The 18,284-nt window shown below is 40.4% G+C and overlaps 1 protein-coding gene across 1 annotated transcript; it reads right to left on the bottom strand.

The window, feature by feature from the left end:
* Nucleotides 1–402: 402 nt before the first annotated feature.
* Nucleotides 403–15,757, bottom strand: LOC310985464 (dnaJ homolog subfamily C member 16-like). Its single transcript, XM_083971063.1, has 15 exons — nt 15,301–15,757; nt 14,948–15,014; nt 14,395–14,540; nt 13,508–13,683; nt 10,623–10,807; nt 9,750–9,854; nt 8,589–8,747; nt 7,628–7,758; nt 7,341–7,518; nt 5,970–6,152; nt 5,797–5,873; nt 5,443–5,523; nt 5,127–5,216; nt 3,537–3,707; nt 403–1,041 (listed from the first exon to the last, which is right to left on the bottom strand). The coding sequence occupies exons 1-15, from the start codon at nt 15,489–15,491 to the stop codon at nt 522–524; spliced, it is 2,460 nt and encodes an 819-aa protein (XP_083827189.1). The 5' UTR covers nt 15,492–15,757; the 3' UTR covers nt 403–521.
* Nucleotides 15,758–18,284: the final 2,527 nt, after the last annotated feature.

Raw genomic sequence — 18,284 nt, 5'->3', positions numbered from 1 at the left:
CCAACTTTCTTCGTCCAAAAAGACACACCAAAAAACATCCAAATACCTCCATACTGCTCGTCTGTAATGTCCCTCTTGTACTGAAGCCCCGACATGAGAAATTGTTCCGAAAAAAATTAAATAAGTCTATATTTTAAGCTTGTTTGTAGCGGAAGCTCCCAGTGTCTCGGTTCACTGCTCTTCCCGGTGGAACAATTTCTCATGTTGGGGCTTCAATACAAGAGGGACATTACAGACGAGCAGTATGGAGGTATTTGGATGTTTTTTGGTGTGTCTTTTTGGAGAAAGAAAGTTGGTATCCATTCACAACCATTATATGGACAAATACTGCTGCGCCGCGGACCCCCCGTAACTCAGAAAAGCCACGGAGGACTCTGAAAACTCTCACAGCTCTTAGTCGACATGAGGGTGAGTATATAATGAGTTAAAATTTGAATTTTGGGTGAACTATCCCTTTAATCAGGAGGTAAAAGACCAGTGAAGTGTAATTCGCTACAATTCGTACCAATCTTACTTTGACCTCAGCTGCCTGTGGAGGGGGTGTGAGCCGTCGTCTCATCGAGAGACGGCCACGCGGGGACCTGTAACCTGGGCAGCGTTCCCTCCATCAGCCGCTCCATCCATAGTCCCAGCCGGTCCAGCTTGTGGTGGACCTCGATGCTGGTGGCCCGGCCCGAGCCCCTCTTAGAGCCGCCGCTCCCGTCCTCCCGGGAGTGGGAGCGGGACCGCGAGTGGGAGCTGGACCGGGACCGGGAGCGGGACTTTCTCCTGCTGTCGGAGGAGGAGGAGGAGGAGAACGACGACGAGGCGGTCTCGGACGCGGAGTCGTTGGGGTCGTCCCCCGTGAAGACCGGCCTGAAGAGGCAGAAGTACTTCTTGTGGCCGTTGAGCGCCAGGACGTGTCCCGCGTAGTCCGAGGACTCCTCGTCCTCGTCGGAGTGGACCCGGTTCTCCGCGGAGTCGGAGGCCGAGCGAAGGAGCGACGGCATCCAGTGGCGGTGCTTATCGACGTTGAGGAAAGAGAAGTGGAGGGTCTGAGTCCTGTAGAGGCACAGAGTCGTTGTTAAAGGGATAGTTCAGCATTTTGGCAAATTGAATGAATGAATGAATGAATGAAAAACAAAAGAGTCTGTAAAAAGCACATTACTGTAACACGGGGCAAAAGAGACGTTACAAGAACATTGATACAGTACATCTCATGTCATGATCACGCAGTTGTTTGGTTTCTCAGCTACATTTTTTACACGTTTCTCTTTGCAGCGACATGAAGGAAGAGTTCATCTCCCCGTGCGGCGGCTGCAGGCAGTTCATGAGAGCTCTTCTTGATCTAATGCATTTTGATGAATGTATTTTTATTTTCGAACATGTATAAAAAAAATATATTTTGTACATACAAAATAAAGAAAAAAATAAAATAAAAAATAAAAATAGAGCCAAGACATAACAAAACACAGCATATTGTTCGAAAAAGGAGTAGGAAGAAGTAAAAAACTTTTTAATTTCCCACCCCTTTTTAACTATTGTTCAGTTTGTAACTACTACATAATACCTATATAAATATATACCATATACACATAATAATTATCTCAATCCTAAATAATATAATACACCTATATAAATATTTACCCTAAATACACATCATAAATATCTGTATAAATATATAATTCCAAATATAAAAATATACTACATACATATCCTTATAATATATAAAAAAGGTTACGATATATATATATATATATATATATATATATATATATATGAATAAACTATCCCCAAAATTAAATATATACCATATATACCCTATACTAAGTTAGTTACAATATAACGATCAACACTATTCTATTTATCGATTTATCATCCTCCGTTAACACACTTTCTCTTCCCTATACTTGTTTAGAAAATAATTATTATACCTTTTTTAAAACAGATTTATAAATTGACCCATTGCCCTATTCAGTCAGGGCCACTTTTGTCAAAATAATCTTTATTTACTTGCACAAGTTTTATTTGGCGGTATGGTACTGTTCTGGGACCCCCTGCTCTTCCACGCGCTTGTGTGGAAAGCCTGAGGCAGGAAGAGCGCCTTCCTGCCCTTCATGAGCCATCGTGAACGGCATAAGCAGGGAGCGCAGCAGCAAAGAAAACCCAGACAGAGCAGAGCAACCATTTCAGCTGCACGGGTTCTAACCATGACAAAAAGATCAGACCACATAACTCCAATCCTCCGCAACCTCCACTGGCTACCTGTTGTCTTCAGAATTTGATTTAAAATACTCCTTCTGGTCTACAAAACACTTAATGGTCTCGCTCCACAGTACCTATCTGACATGCTATCAGCTCACAATCCCGGTCGACTGCTCAGGTCACAGAGTAGAGATCTCCTCCATGTGCCCAGAGCCTTTACCAAATCAGGCGACATGGCTTTTAGCATTTATGCACCCAAAGAGTGGAATAGTCTACCACATGATCTCAGAAATGCTCCGACGTTGTGCTCCTTCAAAGCCAAACTTAAGACTTTTCTGTTTCGCTGTGCATTTCTTTAAATGTCTTTGTGTGTATGAACTTCTGTGTATCTATCGCTGTTTACTTTTAATATGTTGTCCTATATGTAAAGCACTCTGAACTGCTTCTGCATGATATGGTGCTATATAAATACATTTGAATTGAATTGAATTGAATTGAATACAATGACAGGAGGAGCTGGGGTGGAGGTGGGTTGCGAAAGTGCCAGCAAAGGAAGCAGGAAGGAGGCTCGGGCAAGAGCAGTTTAAATACCCCACTCTGAATGCAATTTCCGCTGAGCCATCAGCTGATCTGCACCGGTGATGACAGCTATGCAGTTAGAGCTTCACGTCGTGGCCTGCCAGAACTAACGCTTCGCTCGATTAGTTTTCTCGAAAACATCTCTGTCTCGTATTATCTCATAGCGTGGTGAATGTGCTGGTCACAACTTGTCCACCAGAGCGTTTTGGAGTTGTTGGATTGTGTATTTCATGAGTTTGATGAGGGAAACCAAGAAATCCCATTAGCCTCCGTAGCGTAGCTCTTAGCAGCTCGCGGCTCTGCTCCGCCGTTCTAAAAATAGCTTGCACCGACAATTAAAAAAAAAAAAAAGCTCCAAACTGTAATAGTGCTACAGTTTACAGCTTTAAAGGTAACAAACCTACTGCTATGACTAGGTTTGTTACCTTTAATTGTATTATGGCAATGGGCCAATTTACCAAAATGTTGAACCATTCCTTTGGCGATGAAAACTAGCTTTTTTAGCTAACTCGGGTGCATTTACATTTGTTTTTTTACAATGTTTTATTAATGTACATTGTCCCTTGTCAAATAAATTAAACTGAAACTGATCTAATGGTTGTAAAACATGCCCAGATAAATGAAACAGAAAATAGATCTGACAGCTTTATGATCATGTTTAATGTACATACAAAATTGCAGGGAGTGGCAAGACACGAGACCATTCAGACTGTATTATCTGACATGCACGAATAATTAAACAATAAAATAATGCAACTCAAAGTGAAACTTACCCAGAGAAAGAGAAAACCTCCTTTGCAAATTTCCTGAGCAAGGCATTCTTGGAGGCGTTGGTGAGCACCAGAACAACGTTGATGTGACCGGGCATCAGCTTGACCAGGTTACTGGTGTACGTGATGTCCGTCAGCTCCGTCACCTCCACAAAGTCCTTCTTAGGAGGACGGCTGTGAGGAGACAATGACAAAGACAGAGGTTGAGTTCACAGGCAGGCGAGGAAAAGTGGGAATTACATTGCTGTGGATTTTGTCCGTTACGGTTGTTGCGAGAGGAGAGAATATTACATTTAAGATGCGTTCACACCGGACCTTATATTTTTGACGCTGTTGCTCGTATCGCTCCAAAAAAATCGCTCCGTTGCTCAGCTGCATTCGCTTGTCAATTTGTCACAGACTCGCATTTTCGCTTTGATGGCGTCACGCCCGCTGCCATGTGTCTCTGTTTACACCGGCACCACCGGGATTACGGCAGCCAATCAGCGCTGAGCGACGAGCGACTGACGGCCGGAGAGTTGGGATTTCTCATCTCGAGCGACAGAGCGAAAAATCGCGATTGAACGCTCAATCGCTCAATCGCTCAATCGCTCAATCGCTCGTTTGCATTGACTTAACATGTAAACTCGTCGCCAGCGAGAAAAACAAAAGGTCCGGTGTGAACGCAGCTTTACATTCACATCCTACACATGGTCATTTAGATGCTGTGCTACAGTTAAAGGGATAGTTCAACATTTTGGCAAATTGGCTGATTGGAACGTTACGAGACAGAGTTGTTTTAGAGGTAAATTCATGCAAAACCGCTGATGCGCGTTCCCGTCGGGGGCAGTTTTTCAGCAGTCTAAAACTGAAGAGATAAAACCATAGGGATTATAAGGATATAGGGAAAACTATAGGGATTATGGCAATGGGCCAATTTGCCAAAATGTTGAACTATCCCTTTAAGCATTACTGCTATTCAAAATAAGTTTGTTTTAAACAAGTAAGGGTTTTGCTCTGAGAGGAAAGATGCAGGACAGATTTTAAAATACTCAGTAACTAGGCAGCGTGAGTTTAATGTAATCAACAGTTTTTCTGAACATGTAATAGCAGTTGGGTGGAAAATAATGTTCCAACTAGCACACGTCTTACTGCCCTAGTCTGACAAAGTGACAGATTCTGGAAATTGGCCACGTTGCACACTGACAGTGAGTTTATTGCTTGGCTCAGACCGAAAGTTGAATGAGGCATCAACCAGTTGTAGATTAACAGGGACAAACTTACTACTCAACTGTCTCTGTTAAACTGTTCACACATTTCTTCATCTCTTTACCTGCTTTTCTTTTTACTCTGTCATTTTTGTCTGGGTAAAAATATATAAATTCATCAACACCCCATCAGAATTGACAAAAAGATTTTAAGAAAGTGCTTAAATGACTGAATACTAAACCACAAAGTCTCCACTGTCCTGCCATTTGGATACACAGTTGCTAAGCAGCAAGAAAACTTTAAAACAAGCCTCTTCCAGAGTCTGTGAGTAGAGGATGTTGCTCATGGATCTGCTTTGTTTGTATTCTGTGTCCACCTTGTGTTTGCTCAATGTCACTACATCACCTCGAGGTGTTTGCTCTGTTTGATGCATCGCTCTCCGTTTGTGGCTGCTCTCTTGGCTTTGGTTTCCGGGGTTTGTTCTCCCCTGGCTCACTGGAAAAAAAAAAGATTGGAGAAAAGAAATCATCAGTATGGAGACTGACACCTCAGGATGATGCTGGGGCAACACCAACCAACCAACCAGCAACTGGAGCCAAAACCAGTAATAAAATAAATGACAAACACATTATTGAACAGATTTCTACAGCAGAGGAGCTATTCAGTATCATTAGGTATAAATAAAACACTCAGATCTTTTAGGCTAATCCGCGGCTCCCACCTGAAGGCTTGGATGATGACGGTGCCGAAGAGGATGAAGAGAGCCGAGAAGATCAGCGACAGGATGGGCATCATCTCTCGCCTCGAGAAGAAACAAATTATTATTGAAATAAGTAGGAGAAAACACACGACAGATATTTCTGCCTCCATTTGGCCAATTTAGCCCTAATGACTCGTTATGTTTCTGAGGAGATGCGTGAAGGGACGCAGTGAAGGAAGGTGTGACAGCATCTGGATGCACGAGTATGATTCAGCTTCTGATATCAGTAATAAAATATCAGTGAAAAGTGCAACACACAGTCTTTGTTTCCATTTTTGTTTTGCTCTGAACGCTGCAGAGCGAGTGTTGTCTTACCAGTTTGAATAGAGAAGGTCATCATATACTTGAAGGATGTAATCATAGGCGGCATTCATCCACTGAATGATAAAAATCTGACCAGATCAGAAGCAGAAGAGAAAAGAAATGGTCACAACAAGATTAATCTGTGCATGTGTGTGTGTTGCATGTGTGTGTGTGCTGGGACTTACAGGGGCCATCTCGTTGTTCAGCTCCGGCAGCGTGGCGTCTGAGCTCAGATACGTCGGGTCCTTCTGGAGCAGCTCCAGTTGTTCGTGGAGGCGGTACTTGTCCTCTTCGCTGCCGTTCCAGCCGCCGCTCACAGAGCGATACAGGACCTTCCCCGCCTGGCTCCGCCTCTCCAGGATCACCACCTGTCAGCGGAGTTAAAGAGCACCCGCACTGTAAAGTCATACATTCTGCACTCCCTGTGTGTTCAGGGTTAAAAAAAAGGGGGGTATTTCACAGATAATAATCTCCAGTGTGTAATAATTTCATCCTTTATCTGTGCAACATAATGAGTTGCTTTCATTTTTATATTTTACAGTCAAAAAAACATATAGAAATTACAAAATATTACCACAATTTACCAAAGACTAGTTTATAAATATACAAAAAATCTTATGAGGTATATTAAAAGGCAATAATTATTTGATACTATATTAAGACAAGATCACAATGCAGCCTCGTAACACTAATTAGTTGTAATTTAAAATGTTTATATTTTGCCAGTGTCCATCCAGCTTCTATGTTTTACCCATTTGTGAACAAGAAGTAAGTGGAGTTCATTTAAATTACAATAATATAATTAATTTTACTTTGACCTAATTTTTCCTCCTTGATATATCTATTACATCAAATGATGTTTTTTTTTTTTTTAAAAAGGGGGTGAAGTGTACTACTGGTATTATCCTTGTTACCATTACTACAATGTTCTTAGTAATAGTGTGGATTGTTAAACTAATATTAATAACATTGCTGAGGAAATCACAGCAGAAATGTGTTAAAAAGGAATAAAGGTCGGGGCGGTGTTTAGCTCAGTTGGTAGAGCACCATGTGTTGAGGCTATAGTCCTCACTGCAGGCGACCCCGGTTCGAATCCCGCGCAGAGCGGCCCTATCCTGCGTGTCATTCCCCCTCTCTCTGCCTCCCATTTCCTGTCTCTCTCTCTACTATCCTGTCCATTAAAGGCAAAAAGCCCCAAAATATATATATATATATAAATAAAAAAAGGAATAAAGGTCAAAGATGTTATATGCCCATTTTTGTCTCTGCATCTACTTTAATGTTTTAAATAACTTTTGGAAAAACAAGAAGTCAAACTATGGGTAAAAAACAAACTGCAAAGTTGGTGTTCAGGGTAGCTATCCAGACTCAGTAGTTTGATTTAATGTTACTTATGCATATAAAGTAATGTCTAAATTTAGTTATGGAAACAAAAATGGGAACATCTCGTCTCTGACCCTCCAGCACAAAGTCTTTCATTATGTTTAAAGGATGATGTTTGTTTTACTGTACAGATGTGAAACAGAGGCTGTTCTCTGTGTGTTTCTGACACCGACCTGAGGTGAGAGTGCAGCCTGGTTGTGCAGCAGCGCCTGGCAGAGCGGCTGCTGGAGACGCTGATACACGTACGCAAAGCGCAGCACCTCCTTTCTGTTGGCCGTGGCAAAGTCCAGGAAAGCCTTGTTGCCTGGAACGAAGGCCGGGTCCTCGCCAGTGATCAGCAGCACACAGTACCTGTAAACCATCCACTCAGTACAGTCAGTACAGACAGTTCCTGCCTTCTGAATGATGCAGCATCTTTCACCTCACAGGGTTATTTTTTACTGTAGGTGAATGGTCTTACTTCCTCCGTCGGTGGAACTGCTTGACGGGACACAGCTCGTCAAAAAGCTGCTGGTTGATGAGCCGTGGCACCTGCAGGAACTTGTTGTTGGACACAAACTCATCCATGATCTGTCTCTTCATCCCTCTGGCCTGAGAGAGAGAGAAAGAAATGGTTAAAAAGATGTGAATGGGGTCAAAGGAATAGTTCACCAAAAATGAAATTCAGTCATTAGTGACTCATCCTCATGCTGATGAATACTGCAGAGTAGTTTTTTATTTCTCAAAGTGCATTTGGAGACCCGGGAGGCCGGTTCGTAGTCCAACGAAAAACTTTATATGAGTAATAGAGCCCGACACAAAAACGTCCATAATACTACACAAAAACCATTTAATACTCCTCCTTACTGCTCGTCCACTGCAATCCAAGTGTCCTGAAGGGATACAGTCCAGAGTTAACTCGAAACGACGTCATTCAGGACACTTGGATTGCTGCGGACGAGCAGTGTGGAGGAATATTTCAAGGTTTTTGCGTAGTTTTATGGACCTGTTTGTGTCAGGCACGATGCACGCGCTCTCGCGTTCAATACAGGACTGTTTAGGCTGTAAAAATGTCCTAAATGACGTCGTTTCGAGTAAACTCTGGACTATATCCCTTCAGGACACTTGGATTGCAGTGGACGAGCAGTGTGGAGGAATATTAAATGGTTTTTGTGTAGTTTTATGAACGTTTTTGTGTCAGGCCCTATTACTCTCATAAAGTTTTTCTTTGGACTACGAACCGGCCTCCCGGCTCTCCAGATGCACTTTGAGGAATAAAAAACTACTCAAGTATTCATCAGCATGAGGGACGGTGAGTCAATAATGACTGAATTTCATTTTTTGGTGAACTTTTCCTTTACGTAAGAAAAGGTTTAGAACATGGTTGGTTGTGCAATGTGCAAAAACTGATGGAGCAGTGGTGTCGGGTGCAGACAGTGTACCTGGATGATGTCAACAGGCTTCTCTGTGTCCTCCTTGAACAGCAGCATGGTGGGGGCGTACGTGTTGATGTTGAACTGCCGCAGCAGCCGAGTGCAGCTCGTGTCGCCCTGATCCACGAAGCCGAAACGGACGTAGTCTCTGTAGGCAAACGCTGTTAACTGGAAAAAGGAGAGTGGGGAAGATAACAGCACTTACAATGAACACAGTGGAACAAAGGACAGAACAGGATGTGAAGACAAACTGAGATCTGCTTTTAAATCAGATAACTGAGATATCGTATTGGTCGAAACTGTGATGTCATGCCGGGCGCTCTCTGGCCTCGGGTGCTCTGTCTTACATCGCCGGTGCATTTGATGGTGATGTTAAAGAGGAGCTATGCAGGATTTGTAGCTTAAGCTATAAGCGGTTGACTATTATAACAAATTTTTTATTATTTCACTTCATTTTTTATGCAGAACATCATCTAAATGCCATTTGTATAGTTTTTCAATGAGAAAAATGTAGCAAAACGGACAGCTTCAGCATTTAGTGAATTTTATTTAATGTTTCAAATGCTTTTCAAGAGGCACCGTGCAAGTTTAATTACTGCGCAGATGTAACTCAAATACTATAGATACAGCACATAATGTATGGCTTACTGTGGTTAAAATTATAAATATGCAATTGCCTTTAATGTTGTTGTGCAGTTTAGTAAAAAACAGTAGGCCTACTATATGTCCGCAGTGCAAATTGGTAACGCAGCTGTGGCTTGGCGGTGAGTCACTTATTTCTTTTCTTTTTTTATACAACATAAACTGCACACACGTTAGCTAGCAGCAGAAGCAGACCTGCTTTGTAAACAAATGCACATGGCCAGGACGAGTGTCAGCAAAACAGCAGAAAAGCGACCAGACCTACATATTTCCTCTTTAAAGGGGGTATAACAATGGAGGAGTTATCAAATAATTAGCGAAAAGAAGAATGATGTGGAGCAGAAGCAGCTGCTCAGACAGATGTCTCTGTAGCTGCTGTCAGGGTTGAATTTATCTGCTCTCTTGTGTATTAGAGCAAACAGCTCCTCAGCGCTAAATCTTTGAACATTAAGCAGCTTGAAGAAGCAGACTGGACAGTTTCACACAATAATATTTAATCTAATTAGTGTGTGTAAATACAATACTTACTTTGTAGAGCAGGGGAATCACAGGGACTTGGTCAAACAAGAGGACGCTGGGCTTATTCTCCACTTGCCAGTTATCCAGAAAACTCAGGTAGTTCTTATCATTGATCTGGAGAAACAGTGGAAATGTAAATCCTTGCTAAATTACATAACAGTCGAATGCAGCAAAGTCAAATGCAAGCCAGTACTTTTTTATCAGGACCTCAACCTTTGTGAAGCTACAGATGATGAGCTCTAAATACAAATGTATTTATTATTATTATAACCTTTATTTAAACTCTGAAATATATTGAGAAGCAACCTCATTTGCAATATAGCCGAGACAAAACACAAAACATTTGAGGACAAGACATAATGCTTTAAACATACAAGCATATCTGCGGACAAGACACAACATAAAATGTTTGAAGCATAAGCATATAGGTAATCCGAAATACCAAAAAGTAAAGTGACAAAGATTGAAAACAGAGAAGTCTAGTTAAAAAAAGGAGCAGTTGGAGGTAAAAAAAATGAGATGCAGTTATGGATTTAAATTGTCCTACTGATAAAAGTGTAGTAAGTTTCAGATGGTTTTGTAGATTGTTCCATGGGTGCACAATAAGAAAAAACTGGACTTTCCAAATTCAGTATTAACAGAGGAAACCTGCAGTGCGAGCGAGTCCTTTGACCGTGTATGAGAGAGACTTGCATTAAAAGATACTAAAGAGTTAATATATATAATAACTAGTAGGGTTATATTTTTAATGACAATCAGTGTTGAAACTAATTTCCTACCATTCATTCATGTAAAAAATATTCTCTATAGCTTGATTGGCCTTGATTGGGTTGATAAAAAGTTGCAGTAGTGTAGTGGTGCATGTGTGTGAGCTGCAGTTACCTTCTCCACCAGTTTGTGGGGCAGCAGGTCGTCGATGAACTGTCGCAGGTGTTCCCGCACCACCGCCTGATGGAAGAAGGTCACCCTGCCGTTGAGCAGCGCGATGATGGAGGGAGCGCGGTGAGCTCCCAGCTGGTTGGCCAGACGTCGCTCATAACCCAGATCCACCACGCCGATGCCCACACCTGGTGTGAGGGAACAAACAGAAAACAGACCGGTCTTATAGTAACAGATACAGTACAACGCAGCTAAACACGAGTTCTCTTGCAACACAAATACACCTGAATGAATTGTATTTTATAACGTGCCAGTGATTTTGGACAAAAACGCCCACACATATGAGTTTATAATGACCTGAAAGAAAAACACAGACACAGATTGATTCCATCACTGTACTTTGATTTAAACCCCCCACCCTGGATACTTTTAAATCTTGATTAAAAACTCATTTTTACTCCTTGGCTAGTAATACAGCTTTAGAGTTGTGTGGTCTCTGTTTCTCTTTTATTGTATTTTTTTTTAATATTTCTCAGTGTTTTATCTGATTTTATGTTTTTCTTATTGCTTTTATATGCTATTAATTTACTGTATTTTACATTTTTAACTTTCTTTAGTTTACTGTTTTTGTATCTGTTGTGCAGCACTTTGGTAACCTTGTTGTTTTTAAAATGTGCTATACAAATAAAGTGGATTGGATTGGATTGGTTAAACACTTGCTATTTTGATGAAGAGCACTGATTACACTATATATATATTACAAATAGTCAAATTAATACTATATACACTAAGTGTTAGAAACACAGAGGTTGCTCAGAGTGAACGAAGAAGAAGCATCACCCTGTTCTGCACTCTCAGCTCAACAGGGCTTTTATAGCATGTGTAAGTTAACTATAATGGATAATTCACATGTCAAATATATGTGGTATCCAGCTCATTTAGGGGTTCTGCCCCTGAATGGAGGAAGTGTGGTACATGAAGAAAACAAATTAAAGGAGCACAAGCAATGGTATATGGTTTTATGTACTGAACAGATTTTGTGCTCCATTCAGTTAAAATCTTGTAACTTCCATGTTAATCCATATTGAAATCAAACCCTGGCTTGTCCTGAGGGGCACTGGGCACTGGGCTTTGTATTGGAAAGAATCTGGAGATACGATACACATCCCGAAGGGGGTTTGGCTATTTTTAGAAAAGAACACACGAAGTTACATGCACAAACAAACTCGGTTTTTCTTATGCATTCATATTCATTCAGACAGTTGGAACTGTAGTCGTTTTTGACACCTGCCTTAAAGGGATACTTCACCCAAAATCAACAATTCACCAATTTTCTACTCACCCTCATGGCAAGGAAGGGTTTGGAGAATTTTTCGGAGTTATCAAAACACTTTTGGAGTTCCAGGGGGGGTCCGGCTGGCAATGGATTTTCATATAATGGCAAGTTCACTTTTGAATCGTCCAAAACACACACTATGAAACATCCAGATACCTCCATACTGCTCGTCTGTACTGACCCAAGTGTCCTGAGGCCGCCACATGAAAAAGTTGTTCGGAAAAACTTAATTTGATCTCAGTTTTTAGCCTTGTTGTAGCAGTAGCAGTTTGTTCGTCGTTGTAAACCATTGGATGTATGATGTAAACACAGAAGAACATCTCGCAGCAAATCTCGCACATGAGCACAAACATCAACGGAGCCACTGGGAGCTACTACTACAACAAGGATAAAAACAGACATCAAATTCATTTTTTCCGAACAACTTTTTCATGTGGCGGCTTCAGGACACTTGGGTCAGTACAGACGAGCAGTATGGAGGTATCTGGATGTTTCATAGTGTGTGTTTTGGACGATTCAAAAGTGAGCACAGTTTGCCGCCATTATATGAAAATCCGTTGCCAGCCGGACCCCCCCTGGAACTCCTAAAGTGTTTTGATGACTCCAAAAGTTTAGTGAAGTATCCCTTTAATCTGTAAAAACCTCAACTGTGTGTACAGGAAGAATCAGGTACACATCAAAAAATGAAATGTGTAACGCTTCAAATCTGAACAAAAGAAATTCCCGTCAGTCGGATGCTCAAATACAACAGAAAACCACTGTCACTCCCACAAGCTACTGACAAAACATTGATAGAGCGCGTCGTCGTAGAATCAATACAGAACCACATCATAAAATATTTGCAATATTGCTATATTTTCCTCACACCGCTAGAGAGGGGAGCACTAACACTAACTCCACAGTACTTTAAATGCATCTCTGGTGTCAGCCAACTGTTACATCTGGCTGAATCTCTCTCTCTGTGCCAGGAAGCCAAGACGAGCAAATAAACCCTAATGAATAATTAAGAAGATGGCCAGCAGCTCTTTCTAAAGCATCTTAACACCCAAATCACATTTGTCCTAATGGCCCCGCAGCTGAGCGAGCATCAGCCTCGTGTTATCATTATTACGCCTTTTAGGAAAACCAACCTCAGTCCCGCGGGTGCATTTGAGGGTGGAGGTAGTGATGGAGACTGGAGCACTGCAAAAAATCAAATATCTTACCAAGAATATTGGTCTTATTTTTAGCCAAAATGTCATTTCTAGTCAAAACAAATCTCATTATACTTAAAATAAGACTCATCACATTAAAAAGCTGCTTGTTTTTAGACACTTTTTCCTTCTTTCAAGCATATTTTTTCAAAGCAAGTTTTTCTTCCTTACTACAGTACAAGCACAAAAAAACTTGCTCTCACTGGCAGATTTTTCTACTTATTGCAAGTGAAAATGTGTTTGAAACAAGTGAAAAGTAAATTTTTAGGTGATTTAGGACATTTTGACAAGAAATAAGACAAATATTCTTGGAAAGATTTTGAGTTTTTGCAGTGAGAGGCAGCAGAACTTCAACTTACCCAGCGGCTCCAGCTCCTGCACCGTCTCCTTCCACACGGGCTCGATGTGGATGCACGCAAAGCACCACTCAGAGGTCACTTTGATCAGGTACGGCCTCTTGTGGCTGTCTGGAAGAACATCGCTGTTAAACTGTGCGTGGTGAAGCAGGTACTTGCTGTCTGCAAAGTCCCTGGACCTGGAGGGAGAGACAGATAGAAGCGAGACAGGGAGTTCTTTTTTTAGACTTTTAGCCTTCAGGGTGTTGTCAGCAGTGCACATCATGACCTGAGAGAAAAGTGTCTACTGTGTTCACTTATTCTGAATCCAAGTACAAATCCTTCCATCCTTCTATAAAACAGCTATCAGACTCAATCAATTCAGACTTTTTGAGCTTGTAGATTCAAGAAATACTTAAAAATGTGCCTCTAAGGTTATAGTTCATTGGGATGTCTTTAAATTGCTCCATTTTACAGTGGTTCAAAATGCAGACAATAAAGTCCTTATGTAAAGCCAGCATATTATTATATTTGCCATTAATTGTGTATTCATTGCTTGACTGAATTATTGACTTAAAGGGTCTTTGCAACAGGAATCACTTGGCTTTATGGTTTAATGTTATCCTACAAAACTGAAAGTGTAGAAAAAGCACGCACATCCCAAAAACTGACGCTGAGTGCTGGACAAAAAAAGGTCAATGATGAAAAAGGAAAAATCCGCACACCAGCAAAAGGCTCCAGAGCAATAAATAATTTATTATCACCCCAAACTGACCAATCACTACTTCATGGTTCCTTGATTATAGGTTTTCATTATCATCATTATAATATCCATGATTATCAGTTTAAAAAAGCAAGCATCAGTGGCAGCCACCTGAGTGATAAACAACTCTAAGTTGAATATGCTGTACCTGGGGAAATGGAAAAAGGACTCGTCGAAGTAGAAGCTGCTGTGGAAGCTACGGAAACCCTGATGCTGGGACTGGCCAAACGGCTGGTTTTCATCCATCTGTCCGTAGCGGTCAAAGTTGGACCTACGCTCTTCATTGGACAAAATCTGGGAGACACAGAAAACAGAGGATATTCAGAAAGTTAAAGTAAGTGAGTTAAATGAGTGAATGAATGGGTGAGTACTTGGAGGAGACAGCTGGTGGAACTGGAGGTTTAATGGGATAATGTGAGTGATGCAAGGCAAGGCAAGGCAATTTTATTTTGTATAGCCCGTTTTTACAAACAGTTTGTCTCAAAGGGCTTCACATGACATCATAACAACATCCTCTGCCCTTAGACCCTCAGATCGACTGAGGAAAAACTCCATGGAAAACCCTTTTAACAGGGAAAAATCAGAGAAACCTCAGGGTGAGCAACACAGGAGGGATCCCTCACCCAGGACGGACAGACGTGCAATAGATGTTGTTACAGACAAGAAAACAGTTTATAATGCAATGATGCATTTGCACCCACCTCATAAGACTTGGAGACCTTGATGAACATGTCCTCAGCTTTAGGGTCCTTGTTCTTGTCTGGATGCCTACAAAAACAACAAAAACATGATGACATCATATTTAACTGCAAGTTAGAATAACATTAAATGTTTTCATGTTCATTTTGGAGCAGATTATTATGAGTTGAATGACAACAAGCACCAGTTTTAGGGGAAGATGGATGTACAACAGACACAACACAAGGCTGACCTGCTCCAGTTAGATAGATAGAAGATAGAAGCTTTATTGTCATTATAAAAGAAAATACAACGAAATTGCACATAAAGAGGTGATGATGGTGCTGTCAATCAAATCAATCAATCGATCACTCACCACTCTCGTGCTAGGTTCTTGTACGCCCGTTTGATTTCTGCTTGGCTCGCGCTCCTGCTAACACCCAGGATTTTATACGGGTCATAGTCAGACGCCGATTTCACCGACTGCACACACAAAACTAGCAGAAAGATGGCGAGAAACACCGGGCATGTCCCTGGATGTGGGCTTCTCCTCCTCCTGGCCGTCATCTCTCCTCTCTGTCCTCGTCAAACGTCCAAACGTCAGTGAGTGAACTAGCAACCGAGCTAACTTAACGTTAACGCTTCAAAGCTAACAACTCTGCAACGGACGAAATTTAACATGCTAAGCGGTTTTTCTTTTACATTATCGGCTCTGCTAAACTTCCTGAACGTTACGTTTTGACTATAGACGACATGCTAGAAATTTCACTACGATGAGGCCATTTTTTTCCCCAAAGCTAACGCTGCTGCTGGACCAGACCGACTCGGAAACCGTCACTGTCATTACCGCAATGGAACACCGAACTTCCGGTTTGGAATTTCAAAATAAAACCCTCGATAGATCGATAGATAGATAGATAGATAGATAGATAGATAGATAGATAGATAGATAGATAGATAGATTTCATTTCGATTTATTTCATTTATGGTATACATTCTCACATGGTTGCACATATTTACATAGTGTACACATTTTCACCATGAATGAAAAGGAGCAGGATGAAGAAAACTTATAGTAGGCTACCTGCCCCTCTCTGTTGTTACAATTACATTGGCTTACTTCAACACCAATATTATTCTCTGTTTCAAAATATTAAGAATGATGAAACATAATGACAAGAAACAAACAAAATAACGGTAGACACCACTCATCTATCTATCTTTTTCTTGTAGATAGATAGATAGATAGATAGATAGATAGATAGATAGATAGATAGATAGATAGATAGATAGATAGATAGATAGATAGATAGATAGATTTCATTTCGATTTATTTCATTCATGGTATACATTCTCACATGGTTGCACATATTTACATAGTGTACACATTTTCACCATGAATGAAAAGGAGCAGGATGAAGAAAACTTATAGTAGGCTACCTGCCCCTCTCTGTTGTTACAATTACATTGGCTTACTTCAACACCAATATTATTCTCTGTTTCAAAATATTAAGAATGATGAAACATAATGTCAAGAAAACAAACGAAATAACGGTAGACACCACTCATCTATCTATCTTTTCTTATGGATAGATAGATAGATAGATAGATAGATAGATAGATAGATAGATAGATAGATAGATAGATAGATAGATAGATAGATAGATAGATAGATAGATAGATAGATTTCATTTCGATGTATTTCATTCATGGTATACATTCTCACATGGTTGCACATATTTACATAGTGTAGCCTACACATTTTCACCATGAATGAAAAGGAGCAGGATGAAGAAAACTTATAGTAGGCTTAGGCTACCTGCCCCTCTCTGTTGTTACAATTACATTGGCTTACTTCAACACCAATATTATTCTCTGTTTCAAAATATTAAGAATGATGAAACATAGTAATGACAAGAAAACAAACTAAATAACGGTAGACACCACTCATCTATCTATCTTTTTCTTATAGATAGATAGATAGATAGATAGATAGATAGATAGATAGATAGATAGATAGATAGATAGATAGATAGATAGATAGATAGATAGATAGATAGATAGATAGATAGAACAACAAGAACAAATACAAAAAGACAGAGGAAAAACAAAACAAAAGCACAGCCTGGGGTTAATTTACACCTAATATTGAAATTGATATATCACTCAGTGGGATACTGAATGTCATCTAGGCCTAACTAGAACTAACAAAATAAACTAGTAGACGATGCATTTTCTAGAAGCACATCATCTGCTTTTTTTATTTTTGGTGTTAAACAAACTCCGACAGCAATGTGCAACAACATTTTTGAAGTGCACCAATAACAATTAAGGGTTTTTGTAATTAGGCGAGAATTAGGTAGAGATAGGGATCGGGGCCCTCGGTGGTCACGGGGCCCTGAGCAGGCTTTGTTCGCTTACCTTATGCCTAATGCCTCTGTGCTTGAGTGTTGGATTGCTTTTCATTATGAATTAATTTCTTATTGATTTTTGACATGACATAAAACACAAATGAAGTTCCACTGTCTTCACATGCAGTAGCTACAGTGGTTGGAAACATATTCCTATTGTTCATGACCTGTATTATATTTAGAGTCAGACCAAATAGGCCTATATAGACGGCAAAGGTAGATGGGGTAGTGTTACTTTTGTGTAATTAGTTGTTTATTGTATGTAGTTAGTATCTTCTCTGTCTTTTTTTGCATGAGCATGAGCTATCAGCAGGGCCATCAGGACTCTGAACACAGTAATCAACATCTCTACCTCATGATGTGCAATTTTATTTAGTTTGTGTATAGTCTGTTGTTTTCTTTTAATCAATTTTATTCCCTCTGTGTGCACCTGAAAGCAGTTGCTTAAAAAAAAAAGGTGACTGTACAATGACAATAAAGCTCTTGAATCTTGAATTATTTTGAAGAATAAAAACATTACATCCGCTCTAAACCTTGGATGCTCCAAACGCTGGACACTTTACGAATAATGCGCATGCGCCAAACAGCAGCTGTCTCCAAACAGCTCCCTTTGGTGTTGTTGTTCATGTCTAAACATACATGCAATGATTTTAAAATAAAATAAAATAAAATACTGATTAATAAAAATAGAAGGTAAAAAGTTACATAATTATGCTGTCATTTCACATATATCCAGCAGTTTATCAACGACATTTTATATGGGTTGTGCACACTTTTGTTCTTATAATATAAGCTAAATAAACTATGCATGTTTTCTTCAATTAATTGTGTTTTTGGTTTGTTCTCTGGTTTTATCCCCCCTTCCTCCGTCAGTCAGTCAGTCAGGGGCTTCACTTCCGGTTCCTTCCTCTCCGTCACAGACTCAGACAGAAAGCTCCACTAGACTAGA

The sequence above is a fragment of the Trachurus trachurus genome (genome assembly GCF_905171665.1).
Source record: "Trachurus trachurus genome assembly, chromosome: 5".
Lineage (NCBI taxonomy): Eukaryota > Metazoa > Chordata > Actinopteri > Carangiformes > Carangidae > Trachurus > Trachurus trachurus.
Note: the sequence above shows the minus strand (reverse complement) of the source record. Positions and strands in the feature narration are given on the sequence as shown.